Source organism: Hyperolius riggenbachi, chromosome 10, assembly GCF_040937935.1.
Source record: "Hyperolius riggenbachi isolate aHypRig1 chromosome 10, aHypRig1.pri, whole genome shotgun sequence".
Classification (NCBI taxonomy): Eukaryota; Metazoa; Chordata; class Amphibia; order Anura; family Hyperoliidae; genus Hyperolius; species Hyperolius riggenbachi.
In genome coordinates, this window is record NC_090655.1 from 1,055,970 (window position 1) to 1,071,641 (window position 15,672).

A 15,672-nucleotide genomic window follows, 5' to 3' on the forward strand; every position below is an offset into this window, starting at 1 on the left:
GACATCCTGTGCCCATGCAGCCACTCACCGATGCTCCGGCCCCGCCTCCGCAGACATCCTGTGCCCGCGCAGCCACTCACCAATGCTCCGCCCCCCCCCCCCCACCCCGCAGACATCCTGTGCCCGCGCAGCCACTCACCGATGCTCTGGCCCCGCCTCAAGTTCACTTCTGGAATTTCAGACTTTAAAGTCAGAAAACCAGTGCACCTGCGTTGCTGTGTCCTCGCTGCCGCTGATGTCACCAGGAGCGTACTGCTCAGGCCCAGTATGGTCTGCGACTGCGCAGTACGCTCCTGGTGACATCAGTGGGAGCGAGGACACGGCAACGCAGGTGCAGTGGTTTTCTGACTTTAAAGTCAGAAATTCCAGAAGTGAACCGGAGGCGGGGCCAGAGCATCGGTGAGTTGCTGCGCCAACACAGGATGTCTGCGGGGGGACCATTAGAAGCCCCGGGTAAGTTCAACTCATTTTCCCCCGACCCCCTACAGTATCCCTTTAAGCAGCACACATTTGCACACAATTAGCATATATTTGCATTAGCTCCAGGGAGGATAAGGCGGGGCTCCGGGTGGACTGACCTGCGCCAGCACAGTGATGAAGTTCCTGTTCAGATGCACGGCTTCGTAGAGCGCCAGTAAAATCGCCTCATTCGTTCTGTTCAGGATAAAACACAAAAATACACCAATTAACAAAAAGCCACGTAACTACCGCTGACCACACAAGGGTCAGAAAACTCCCTCATCACACTCACTGATCGCCACATGCATTACAGCACACCTGACGAGAGATGTGGAGGCTGACATATTTATTTCCTTTTAAACAATACATATTGCCTGGCTGTCCTGATGATCCTCCGCCATAGACCCCGAACAAGCATGCAGCAGATCAGATACTCTGACTCAAGTGTGACTGGATTAGCTGCATGCTTGTTTCTGGTGTGATTCAGCCACTACTGCAGCCAGGAAGATCAGCAGGACAGCCAGGCAACTGGTATTGTTTAACACGAAATACATCTAGCAGCATCCATATCCCTCTCACTTCAAGTGTGCTCTAACATTCCCCATACAAGCAATCGGTTTCCCATAGGCCCCCCTTAACCCCTAAACCTGTAAGATTTACCCCATAAAGAATAGAAAAATTGGACACAAAAAAATAGCAAAATTATTTCAGATTATTTTTTGATCATCATCTTAGGAGAGAGAAGGGCAGGACTGGCAGCCCCCCCAGACACAGAGGCTTCCCCTGGCAGAGGAGGTCAGAGGCCAGGAGCCCCTCCACCAGGGGGAGACACAGGCTGCACCCAGCATCCAGCAGGGGGCGCTGCTGCAGTCTGAGCATTATCCAGTATGTCAGGCCATTGCCTAGGCGACACACTGGCTGTATCTGTGTCTGGGGTGGCGGATTACTGATTCTATCGGCTGATTTATCTCATTTCATATCACACTTTATCGAGAGAGCCAATTACAGGAGAGCTGCAGGCAAACATAATAATAATAATAATAATAATTGTAGGCCCGTTTGCCCGCAGCTCTAGCGGGATGATTGGAGGAGACGGACAGGACGCTGATCTGGTAAAACCTTCTGTTTCTGATGTTCCGGCTCTTCATCACCCGGACGCCTTTCACACTGCGGACACGAATATCGGGGTCAGAGCAGAGCCTCATCTCATTATATACACAGGACCCCAATGTTATCAGGGTCACCTACCCACAGAAGACGTCACACGGCATGATGTCTTCAGGTGATTGTTTACCCGTAATCACAGCCAGACTCCCTGCTCTGTCCTACGGGGAGGTCTCTGTCTGCAGCAAGAGCTACAATCACCCTTTCCTCTCTGCCACGAGACACCCATGCAGACACCAAACCAGCATATGCAGATTCAGGTAATACCTTCAATAAGACGCCTGTTATACGCGTTCTATTTTTGACCACACCTGACAGGCCACACAGCCACCACCCCTTACAGGCCACACAGCCACCACCCCTGACAGGCCACACAACCACCACCCCTGACAGGCCACACAGCCACCACACCCGACAGGCCACACAGCCACCACACCCGACAGGCCACACAACCGCCACACCCGACAGGCCACACAGCCACCACCCCTGACAGGCCACACAGCTGCCACACCAGACAGGCCACACAGCCGCCACACCTGACAGGCCAAACAGCTACCACCCCTGACAGGCCACACAGCCACCACCCCTAACAGGCCACACAGCCACCACCCCTGACAGGCCACACAGCCACCACACCTGACAGGCCACACAGCCACCACACCTGACAGGCCACACAGCCACCACACCAGACGGGGCACACAGCCACCACCCCTGACAGGGCACACAGCCACCACACCAGACAGGTCACACAGCCACCACACCAGACGGGGCACACAGCCACCACACCTGACAGGCCACACAGCCACCACACCTGACAGGCCACACAGCCACCACACCTGACAGGCCACACAGCCACCACACCTGACAGGCCACACAGCCACCACACCAGACGGGGCACACAGCCACCACCCCTGACAGGGCACACAGCCACCACACCAGACAGGCCACACAGCCACCACACCAGACAGGCCACACAGCCACCACACCAGACAGGCCACACAGCCACCACACCAGACAGGCCACACAGCCACCACACCAGACAGGCCACACAGCCGCCACACCAGACAGGCCACACAGCCGCCACACCAGACAGGGCACACAGCCACCACACCAGACAGGGCACACAGCCACCACACCAGAAAGGCCACACAGCCACCACCCCTGACAGGCCACACAGCCACCACCCCTAACAGGCCACACAGCCACCACCCCTGACAGGCCACACAGCCACCACACCTGACAGGCCACACAGCCACCACCCCTGACAGGGCACACAGCCACCACACCAGACAGGTCACACAGCCACCACACCAGACGGGGCACACAGCCACCACCCCTGACAGGGCACACCGCCACCACACCAGACAGGCCACACAGCCACCACACCAGACAGGCCACACAGCCACCACCCCTGACAGGGCACACAGCCACCACACCAGACAGGCCACACAGCCACCACACCTGACAGGCCACACAGCCACCACCCCTGACAGGCCACACAGCCACCACCCCTGACAGGGCACACAGCCACCACACCAGACAGGGCACACAGCCACCACACCTGACAGGCCACACAGCCACCACACCTGACAGGCCACACAGCCACCACACCTGACAGGCCACACAGCCACCACCCCTGACAGGCCACACAGCCACCACACCTGACAGGCCACACAGCCACCACACCTGACAGGCCACACAGCCACCACACCTGACAGGCCACACAGCCACCACACCAGACAGGGCACACAGCCACCACCCCTGACAGGCCACACAGCCACCACCCCTGACAGGCCACACAGCCACCACACCTGACAGGCCACACAGCCACCACACCCGACAGGCCACACAGCCACCACACCCGACAGGCCACACAGCCACCACACCTGACAGGCCACACAGCCACCACACCTGACAGGCCACACAACCACCACCCCTGACAGGCCACACAGCCACCACACCAGACAGGCCACACAGCCACCACACCTGACAGGCCACACAGCCACCACACCTGACAGGCCACACAGCCACCACACCTGACAGGCCACACAGCCACCACACCTGACAGGCCACACAGCCACCACACCTGACAGGCCACACAACCACCACACCTGACAGGCCACACAGCCACCACACCTGACAGGCCACACAGCCACCACACCTGACAGGCCACACAGCCACCACACCAGACAGGCCACACAGCCACCACACCTGACAGGCCACACAGCCACCACACCTGACAGGCCACACAACCACCACACCAGACAGGCCACACAGCCACCACACCAGACAGGCCACACAGCCACCACCCCTGACAGGCCACACCGCCACCACCCCTGACAGGCCACACAGCCACCACCCCTGACAGGCCACATAGCCACCACACCTGACAGGCCACACAGCCACCACACCTGACAGGCCACACAGCCACCACACCTGACAGGCCACACAGCCACCACACCTGACAGGCCACACAGCCACCACACCTGACAGGCCACACCGCCACCACACCTGACAGGGCACACAGCCACCACCCCTGACAGGCCACACAGCCACCACCCCTGACAGGCCACACCGCCACCACACCTGACAGGCCACACAGCCACCACACCTGACAGGCCACACAGCCACCACACCTGACAGGCCACACAGCCACCACACCAGACGGGGCACACAGCCACCACCCCTGACAGGGCACACAGCCACCACACCAGACAGGTCACACAGCCACCACACCAGACGGGGCACACAGCCACCACCCCTGACAGGGCACACCGCCACCACACCAGACAGGCCACACAGCCACCACACCTGACAGGCCACACAGCCACCACCCCTAACAGGCCACACAGCCACCACCCCTGACAGGCCACACAGCCACCACACCTGACAGGCCACACAGCCACCACCCCTGACAGGGCACACAGCCACCACACCAGACAGGTCACACAGCCACCACACCAGACGGGGCACACAGCCACCACCCCTGACAGGGCACACCGCCACCACACCAGACAGGCCACACAGCCACCACACCAGACAGGCCACCACCCCTGACAGGGCACACAGCCACCACACCAGACAGGCCACACAGCCACCACACCTGACAGGCCACACAGCCACCACCCCTGACAGGCCACACAGCCACCACCCCTGACAGGCCACACAGCCACCACACCAGACAGGGCACACAGCCACCACACCTGACAGGCCACACAGCCACCACACCAGACAGGCCACACAGCCACCACACCAGACAGGCCACACAGCCACCACCCCTGACAGGGCACACAGCCACCACACCAGACAGGCCACACAGCCACCACACCTGACAGGCCACACAGCCACCACACCTGACAGGCCACACAGCCACCACACCTGACAGGCCACACAGCCACCACACCTGACAGGCCACACAGCCACCACACCAGACGGGGCACACAGCCACCACCCCTGACAGGGCACACAGCCACCACACCAGACAGGTCACACAGCCACCACACCAGACGGGGCACACAGCCACCACCCCTGACAGGGCACACCGCCACCACACCAGACAGGCCACACAGCCACCACACCTGACAGGCCACACAGCCACCACCCCTAACAGGTCACACAGCCACCACCCCTGACAGGCCACACAGCCACCACACCTGACAGGCCACACAGCCACCACCCCTGACAGGGCACACAGCCACCACACCAGACAGGTCACACAGCCACCACACCAGACGGGGCACACAGCCACCACCCCTGACAGGGCACACCGCCACCACACCAGACAGGCCACACAGCCACCACACCAGACAGGCCACACAGCCACCACCCCTGACAGGGCACACAGCCACCACACCAGACAGGCCACACAGCCACCACACCTGACAGGCCACACAGCCACCACCCCTGACAGGCCACACAGCCACCACCCCTGACAGGCCACACAGCCACCACACCAGACAGGGCACACAGCCACCACACCTGACAGGCCACACAGCCACCACACCTGACAGGCCACACAGCCACCACACCTGACAGGCCACACAGCCACCACACCTGACAGGCCACACAGCCACCACCCCTGACAGGCCACACAGCCACCACACCTGACAGGCCACACAGCCACCACACCTGACAGGCCACACAGCCACCACACCAGACAGGGCACACAGCCACCACACCAGACAGGGCACACAGCCACCACCCCTGACAGGCCACACAGCCACCACCCCTGACAGACCACACAGCCACCACACCTGACAGGCCACACAGCCACCACACCTGACAGGCCACACAGCCACCACACCCGACAGGCCACACAGCCACCACACCTGACAGGCCACACAGCCACCACACCTGACAGGCCACACAACCACCACCCCTGACAGGCCACACAGCCACCACACCAGACAGGCCACACAGCCACCACACCTGACAGGCCACACAGCCACCACACCTGACAGGCCACACAGCCACCACACCTGACAGGCCACACAGCCACCACACCTGACAGGCCACACAGCCACCACACCTGACAGGCCACACAACCACCACCCCTGACAGGCCACACAGCCACCTGACAGGCCACACAGCCACCACACCTGACAGGCCACACAACCACCACCCCTGACAGGCCACACAGCCACCACACCAGACAGGCCACACAGCCACCACACCTGACAGGCCACACAGCCACCACACCTGACAGGCCACACAGCCACCACACCTGACAGGCCACACAGCCACCACACCTGACAGGCCACACAGCCACCACACCTGACAGGCCACACAGCCACCACACCTGACAGGCCACACAACCACCACCCCTGACAGGCCACACAGCCACCTGACAGGCCACACAGCCACCACACCTGACAGGCCACACAACCACCACCCCTGACAGGCCACACAGCCACCACACCAGACAGGCCACACAGCCACCACACCTGACAGGCCACACAGCCACCACACCTGACAGGCCACACAGCCACCACACCTGACAGGCCACACAGCCACCACACCTGACAGGCCACACAGCCACCACACCTGACAGGCCACACAACCACCACCCCTGACAGGCCACACAGCCACCACACCAGACAGGCCACACAGCCACCACACCTGACAGGCCACACAGCCACCACACCTGACAGGCCACACAGCCACCACACCAGACAGGCCACACAGCCACCACACCAGACAGGCCACACAGCCACCACACCAGACAGGCCACACAGCCACCACCCCTGACAGGGCACACAGCCACCACACCAGACAGGCCACACAGCCACCACACCTGACAGGCCACACAGCCACCACACCTGACAGGCCACACAGCCACCACACCAGACGGGGCACACAGCCACCACCCCTGACAGGGCACACAGCCACCACACCAGACAGGTCACACAGCCACCACACCAGACAGGTCACACAGCCACCACACCAGACGGGGCACACAGCCACCACCCCTGACAGGGCACACCGCCACCACACCAGACAGGCCACACAGCCACCACACCTGACAGGCCACACAGCCACCACCCCTGACAGGCCACACAGCCACCACACCTGACAGGCCACACAGCCACCACCCCTGACAGGGCACACAGCCACCACACCAGACAGGTCACACAGCCACCACACCAGACGGGGCACACAGCCACCACCCCTGACAGGGCACACCGCCACCACACCAGACAGGCCACACAGCCACCACACCAGACAGGCCACACAGCCACCACCCCTGACAGGGCACACAGCCACCACACCAGACAGGCCACACAGCCACCACCCCTGACAGGCCACACAGCCACCACCCCTGACAGGCCACACAGCCACCACCCCTGACAGGCCACACAGCCACCACACCAGACAGGGCACACAGCCACCACACCTGACAGGCCACACAGCCACCACACCTGACAGGCCACACAGCCACCACACCTGACAGGCCACACAGCCACCACACCTGACAGGCCACACAGCCACCACCCCTGACAGGCCACACAGCCACCACACCTGACAGGCCACACAGCCACCACACCTGACAGGCCACACAGCCACCACACCTGACAGGCCACACAGCCACCACACCAGACAGGGCACACAGCCACCACCCCTGACAGGCCACACAGCCACCACCCCTGACAGACCACACAGCCACCACACCTGACAGGCCACACAGCCACCACACCTGACAGGCCACACAGCCACCACACCCGACAGGCCACACAGCCACCACACCCGACAGGCCACACAGCCACCACACCTGACAGGCCACACAACCACCACCCCTGACAGGCCACACAGCCACCACACCAGACAGGCCACACAGCCACCACACCTGACAGGCCACACAGCCACCACACCTGACAGGCCACACAGCCACCACACCTGACAGGCCACACAGCCACCACACCTGACAGGCCACACAGCCACCACACCTGACAGGCCACACAACCACCACCCCTGACAGGCCACACAGCCACCTGACAGGCCACACAGCCACCACACCTGACAGGCCACACAACCACCACCCCTGACAGGCCACACAGCCACCACACCAGACAGGCCACACAGCCACCACACCTGACAGGCCACACAGCCACCACACCAGACAGGGCACACAGCCACCACACCAGACAGGGCACACAGCCACCACCCCTGACAGGCCACACAGCCACCACCCCTGACAGACCACACAGCCACCACACCTGACAGGCCACACAGCCACCACACCTGACAGGCCACACAGCCACCACACCCGACAGGCCACACAGCCACCACACCTGACAGGCCACACAGCCACCACACCTGACAGGCCACACAACCACCACCCCTGACAGGCCACACAGCCACCACACCAGACAGGCCACACAGCCACCACACCTGACAGGCCACACAGCCACCACACCTGACAGGCCACACAGCCACCACACCTGACAGGCCACACAGCCACCACACCTGACAGGCCACACAGCCACCACACCTGACAGGCCACACAACCACCACCCCTGACAGGCCACACAGCCACCTGACAGGCCACACAGCCACCACACCTGACAGGCCACACAACCACCACCCCTGACAGGCCACACAGCCACCACACCAGACAGGCCACACAGCCACCACACCTGACAGGCCACACAGCCACCACACCAGACAGGGCACACAGCCACCACACCAGACAGGGCACACAGCCACCACCCCTGACAGGCCACACAGCCACCACCCCTGACAGACCACACAGCCACCACACCTGACAGGCCACACAGCCACCACACCTGACAGGCCACACAGCCACCACACCCGACAGGCCACACAGCCACCACACCTGACAGGCCACACAGCCACCACACCCGACAGGCCACACAGCCACCACACCAGACAGGCCACACAGCCACCACACCTGACAGGCCACACAGCCACCACACCTGACAGGCCACACAGCCACCACACCTGACAGGCCACACAGCCACCACACCTGACAGGCCACACAGCCACCACACCTGACAGGCCACACAACCACCACCCCTGACAGGCCACACAGCCACCACACCAGACAGGCCACACAGCCACCACACCTGACAGGCCACACAGCCACCACACCTGACAGGCCACACAGCCACCACACCTGACAGGCCACACAGCCACCACCCCTGACAGGCCACACCGCCACCACCCCTGACAGGCCACACAGCCACCACCCCTGACAGGCCACATAGCCACCACACCTGACAGGCCACACAGCCACCACACCTGACAGGCCACACAGCCACCACACCTGACAGGCCACACAGCCACCACCCCTGACAGGCCACACCGCCACCACCCCTGACAGGCCACACAGCCACCACCCCTGACAGGCCACACCGCCACCACACCTGACAGGCCACACAGCCACCACACCTGACAGGCCACACAGCCACCACACCTGACAGGCCACACAGCCACCACACCTGACAGGCCACACCGCCACCACACCTGACAGGGCACACAGCCACCACCCCTGACAGGCCACACAGCCACCACCCCTGACAGGCCACACCGCCACCACACCTGACAGGCCACACAGCCACCACACCTGACAGGCCACACAGCCACCACACCCGACAGGCCACACAACCGCCACACCCGACAGGCCACACAGCCACCACACCAGACAGGCCACACAGCCACCACCACACCAGGCAGGCCACACAGCCACCATCCCTGACAGGCCACACAACCACCACACCTGACAGGCTACACAGCCACCATCCCTGACATCAGGAAGTGAAAATCGCTCAGCAAGTGCTCAGAAAAGTGCTGGGAATAACGTGTAAAAATCACACTATAAATCGCTCAGCGCTGGAGATTTATAACGTGTGCAAAGCCTAGTGTTTCTTTTGTGCAACTAAACGTTGGCTTCTCTGCACTATCACATTACCAGCATACAGCCTGATTATCAGAGGAAGACTTACTGCACAGAGATCTTCTCATCTGCATCTGCTATGAACATACTGCCCACCTGTGGATGGAAGAGGAAATGCAGCATTACTCAATCATACAGTACACTGCAATAATCCCTCACAAGCCTCCATAAATTACTGCTTCCTGTGTTGCTGTCACTTACAGCAGATAGTGGACAACTGACAGAGATTTCTCATCTCCTCATGGGGGAGTCTCAGTATTACATTTATTCTTTACCAAGGCCCTCCCTGGTGAGGATCTATGTAAAGATGCCAGCCAGCCTCCTACTCATCTGGACACTATCCTGGCTGTTGGACTGATCTACTGCCATTCACTAAGTGCTTTTATGAATAAGGAACTGTGAATCCCCCATGAGGAGAGGAACTAGTCCAAAACCTGTCAGATCTGTCAGATTTTCACTACCTCCTGTAAGTAGCCGCGACATCAGCTGTGGACTCACCATGCTGGTCAGGGCGGAGAAGAATCCGGTCTGGTTTTCCTCCTCTTTGTCACGGTATTGCCTGAGCAGAGGGACATAAATCACACATGAATACAGTGCAGCGTTCCCTGCTAACAGTCACCACACACACAGGAATAATGACGGGCGAATCCTACGCAATTATTATCCTGAACGATTGCTTGCGGCGGGCGCACTGACTAATGGCAGTCACCACAAACAACGCTCGTAAAACCATCTGGAACAATCCTTTGCAATGTTCGCCCATCACTGCACACAAACACTTGTCTTTTCAGGGCGTGCATCTGGTCTGATCCGGGCAAAACTAATGGCCACAAAGTCCAGCCTAGCTGGCTGAATATTGGCAAGGCTTGACCTGCTTCTCTTCAGATTACAGCGAGGCTAGGAAAGCCATCTGTGGATGTTGTAATCAGACAGGTCCTCTTTAAGAGATTATAACCTGCAAAGATAAATGAGGTTCAAGTGGATCCGAGATGAACTTTTACTCATTGCATAATTGTGTTCCTTTCCTATTGTTTATAGGGCAAATACTTTTTTGTTTTTGTTTTAATACCCTAATTCCCTATAAACTAAATAAGCCACGCCCACAGGTTTTCAGAGAGCCTTGGCAGTAGCAAGGGCTCATGGGAGCTCATTCTGGGCAGGAGGAGGGGGAGGTGTTACTAGCCATTTATTTCAGAGGCAGAGGGGAGGAGGGGGGATTAGGCTGATGGCTCAAGATACAGATAAGCCTGCCTCTGTGTAATGTTTACAAACAACATGGCTGCTGTCATTGTATCACAGGAAGAAATAATCATATTCTATTAAAACTGTTGGCAGTCAGATTTGCTGTGTAAACCATCTAAACTTTAGATAAGATATATAGACAAGTTACTTGTTATAGTTAGTTTTTAGTCTCGGATCCGCTTTAAACGGGACCTGAATTATGTACAGATATGTAGAGGTGACTGTGGTGTCTCCTCCCTGACAGTACAGAGGTCCCACGCTCATGCCTGGCCATTGGCTGTACCGGGTCATGTGACTGTGGTGTCTCCTCCCTGACAGTACAGAGGTCCCACGCTGAGGCCTGGCCATTGGCTGTACCGGGTCATGTGACTGTGGTGTCTCCTCCCTGACAGTACAGAGGTCCCACGCTCAGGCCTGGCTATTGGCTGTACCGGGTCATGTGACTGTCGTGTCTCCTCCCTGACAGTACAGAGGTCCCACGCTCAGGCCTGGCTATTGGCTGTACCGGGTCATGTGACTGTGGTGTCTCCTCCCTGACAGTACAGAGGTCCCACGCTCATGCCTGGCCATTGGCTGTACCGGGTCATGTGACTGTGGTGTCTCCTCCCTGACAGTACAGAGGTCCCACGCTGAGGCCTGGCTATTGGCTGTACCGGGTCATGTGACTGTGGTGTCTCCTCCCTGACAGTACAGAGGTCCCACGCTCAGGCCTGGCCATTGGCTGTACTGGGTCATGTGACTGTGGTGTCTCCTCCCTGACAGTACAGAGGTCCCACGCTGAGGCCTGGCCATTGGCTGTACCGGGTCATGTGACTGTGGTGTCTCCTCCCTGACAGTACAGAGGTCCCACGCTCATGCCTGGCCATTGGCTGTACCGGGTCATGTGACTGTGGTGTCTCCTCCCTGACAGTACAGAGGTCCCACGCTGAGGCCTGGCCATTGGCTGTACCGGGTCATGTGACTGTGGTGTCTCCTCCCTGACAGTACAGAGATCCCACGCTGAGGCCTGGCCATTGGCTGTACCGGGTCATGTGACTGTGGTGTCTCCTCCCTGACAGTACAGAGATCCCACGCTGAGGCCTGGCCATTGGCTGTACTGGGTCATGTGACTGTGGTGTCTCCTCCCTGACAGTACAGAGATCCCACGCTGAGGCCTGGCCATTGGCTGTACCGGGTCATGTGACTGTGGTGTCTCCTCCCTGACAGTACAGAGGTCCCACGCTGAGGCCTGGCTATTGGCTGTACCGGGTCATGTGACTGTGGTGTCTCCTCCCTGACAGTACAGAGATCCCACGCTGAGGCCTGGCTATTGGCTGTACCGGGTCATGTGACTGTGGTGTCTCCTCCCTGACAGTACAGACGTCCCACGCTGAGGCCTGGCCATTGGCTGTACCGGGTCATGTGACTGTGGTGTCTCCTCCCTGACAGTACAGAGATCCCACGCTCAGGCCTGGCCATTGGCTGTACCGGGTCATGTGACTGTGGTGTCTCCTCCCTGACAGTACAGAGGCCCCACGCTGAGGCCTGGCTATTGGCTGTACCGGGTCATGTGACTGTGGTGTCTCCTCCCTGACAGTACAGAGGTCCCACGCTGAGGCCTGGCTATTGGCTGTACCGGGTCATGTGACTGTGGTGTCTCCTCCCTGACAGTACAGAGATCCCACGCTCAGGCCTGGCCATTGGCTGTACCGGGTCATGTGACTGTGGTGTCTCCGCCCTGACAGTACAGAGATCCCACGCTGAGGTCTGGCCATTGGCTGCACCGGGTCATGTGACTGTGGTGTCTCCTCCCTGACAGTACAGAGATCCCACGCTGAGGCCTGGCCATTGGCTGTACTGGGTCATGTGACTGTGGTGTCTCCTCCCTGACAGTACAGAGATCCCACGCTGAGGCCTGGCCATTGGCTGTACTGGGTCATGTGACTGTGGTGTCTCCTCCCTGACAGTACAGAGGTCCCACGCTGAGGCCTGGCTATTGGCTGTACCGGGTCATGTGACTGTGGTGTCTCCTCCCTGACAGTACAGAGATCCCACGCTCAGGCCTGGCCATTGGCTGTACCGGGTCATGTGACTGTGGTGTCTCCTCCCTGACAGTACAGAGGCCCCACGCTGAGGCCTGGCTATTGGCTGTACCGGGTCATGTGACTGTGGTGTCTCCTCCCTGACAGTACAGAGGTCCTAAGCTCAGGCCTGGCTATTGGCTGTACTGGGTCATGTGACTGTGGTGTCTCCTCCCTGACAGTACAGAGGTCCCACGCTGAGGCCTGGCTATTGGCTGTACCGGGTCATGTGACTGTGGTGTCTCCTCCCTGACAGTACAGAGGTCCCACGCTCAGGCCTGGCTATTGGCTGTACCGGGTCATGTGACTGTGGTGTCTCCTCCCTGACAGTACAGAGATCCCACGCTCAGGCCTGGCCATTGGCTGTACCGGGTCATGTGACTGTGGTGTCTCCTCCCTGACAGTACAGAGGTCCCACGCTCAGGCCTGGCCATTGGCTGTACCGGGTCATGTGACTGTGGTGTCTCCTCCCTGACAGTACAGAGATCCCACGCTCAGGCCTGGCCATTGGCTGCACCGGGTCATGTGACTGTGGTGTCTCCTCCCTGACAGTACAGAGATCCCACTCTCAGGCCTGGCCATTGGCTGTACCGGGTCATGTGACTGTGGTGTCTCCTCCCTGACAGTACAGAGATCCCACGCTCAGGCCTGGCCATTGGCTGTACCGGGTCATGTGACTGTGGTGTCTCCTCCCTGACAGTACAGAGATCCCACGCTGAGGCCTGGCCATTGGCTGTACCGGGTCATGTGACTGTGGTGTCTCCTCCCTGACAGTACAGAGGTCCCACGCTGAGGCCTGGCCATTGGCTGTACCGGGTCATGTGACTGTGGTGTCTCCTCCCTGACAGTACAGAGATCCCACACTCAGGCCTGGCCATTGGCTGTACCGGGTCATGTGACTGTGGTGTCTCCTCCCTGACAGTACAGAGATCCCACGCTGAGGCCTGGCCATTGGCTGTACCGGGTCATGTGACTGTGGTGTCTCCTCCCTGACAGTACAGAGATCCCACGCTGAGGCCTGGCCATTGGCTGTACCGGGTCATGTGACTGTGGTGTCTCCTCCCTGACAGTACAGAGATCCCACGCTGAGGCCTGGCCATTGGCTGTACCGGGTCATGTGACTGTGGTGTCTCCTCCCTGACAGTACAGAGGTCCCACGCTGAGGCCTGGCCATTGGCTGTACCGGGTCATGTGACTGTGGTGTCTCCTCCCTGACAGTACAGAGATCCCACACTCAGGCCTGGCTATTGGCTGTACCGGGTCATGTGACTGTGGTGTCTCCTCCCTGACAGTACAGAGGTCCCACGCTGAGGCCTGGCTATTGGCTGTACCAGGTCATGTGACTGTGGTGTCTCCTCCCTGACAGTACAGAGATCCCACGCTGAGGCCTAGCCATTGGCTGTACTGGGTCATGTGACTGTGGTGTCTCCTCCCTGACAGTACAGAGGTCCCACGCTCAGGCCTGGCCATTAGGGCATTAGCAGTGTGCCAGTGGCGACACTGGGCAGTACAGAGCTGGCAGAGGTAATATCTGGATCACTGATCATGTGTGGGACCTGCAGAGTGTCCCATACAAGCCTCTATAACAGACACATGGGTTGGCTTCAGCTCAGTATACATACATGTTGTACTCAAACAATGCTCGTGCGATCACCAGGCCCATCCCCTGCAAGCAGAGAAAGTGACAGGTACTCTTATCAGTCAGGAAACATGGAGAGACCAGAATACAGAAACATGAAACAATGTATCAGCACTTACATTCAGCGTTCCTTCATCGTCCACTATAGACAGCTTTACAATGTACGGATTCACCGACTGCAGGGGCAACAAGAGAGCGGAACTGATTATCAGCAATACTGGGGGGGAGGGGCTGTGCTGGGGGGAGGGGACTGTGCTGGGGGAGGGGACAGTGCTGGGGGAGGGCTATACTGTAGACAGCTTCACAATGTACAGATTCACCGACTGTGGGGCAACAAGAGACCAGAAAACATTATCAGCAATACTGGGGGGAGGGGACTGTGCTGGGGGAGGGGACAGTGCTGGGGGAGGGCTATACTGTAGACAGCTTCACAATGTACGGATTCACCGACTGTGGGGCAACAAGAGACCAGAAAACATTATCAGCAATACTGGGGGGAGGGGACTGTGCTGGGGGGAGGGGACTGTGCTGGGGGGAGGGGACTGTGCTTCTGTGCTGGGGGGAGGGGCTGTGCAGGGCAAGGGCTATATTATAGACAGCTTCACAATGTACAGATTCACCGACTGCGGGGCAACAAGAGAGTGGAACCCATTATCAGCTGCACTGCTGGAGCTATGCTACATCACACAGTGCTG

General features: G+C 59.4%; 1 protein-coding gene across 1 annotated transcript in view; it reads right to left on the reverse strand.

The window, feature by feature from the left end:
• ARMH3 (armadillo like helical domain containing 3) overlaps positions 1-15,672 on the reverse strand; it is a 211,937-nt gene that overhangs the window by 156,243 nt on the left and 40,022 nt on the right. The window contains exons 9-13 of the mRNA XM_068258854.1: positions 15,097-15,153; positions 14,961-15,004; positions 10,535-10,595; positions 10,086-10,132; positions 579-654 (exon numbers count right to left, since the gene is read on the reverse strand). Coding sequence (XP_068114955.1) covers positions 579-654; positions 10,086-10,132; positions 10,535-10,595; positions 14,961-15,004; positions 15,097-15,153 — 285 coding nt within the window. The remainder of the gene's footprint in view (positions 1-578; positions 655-10,085; positions 10,133-10,534; positions 10,596-14,960; positions 15,005-15,096; positions 15,154-15,672) is intronic.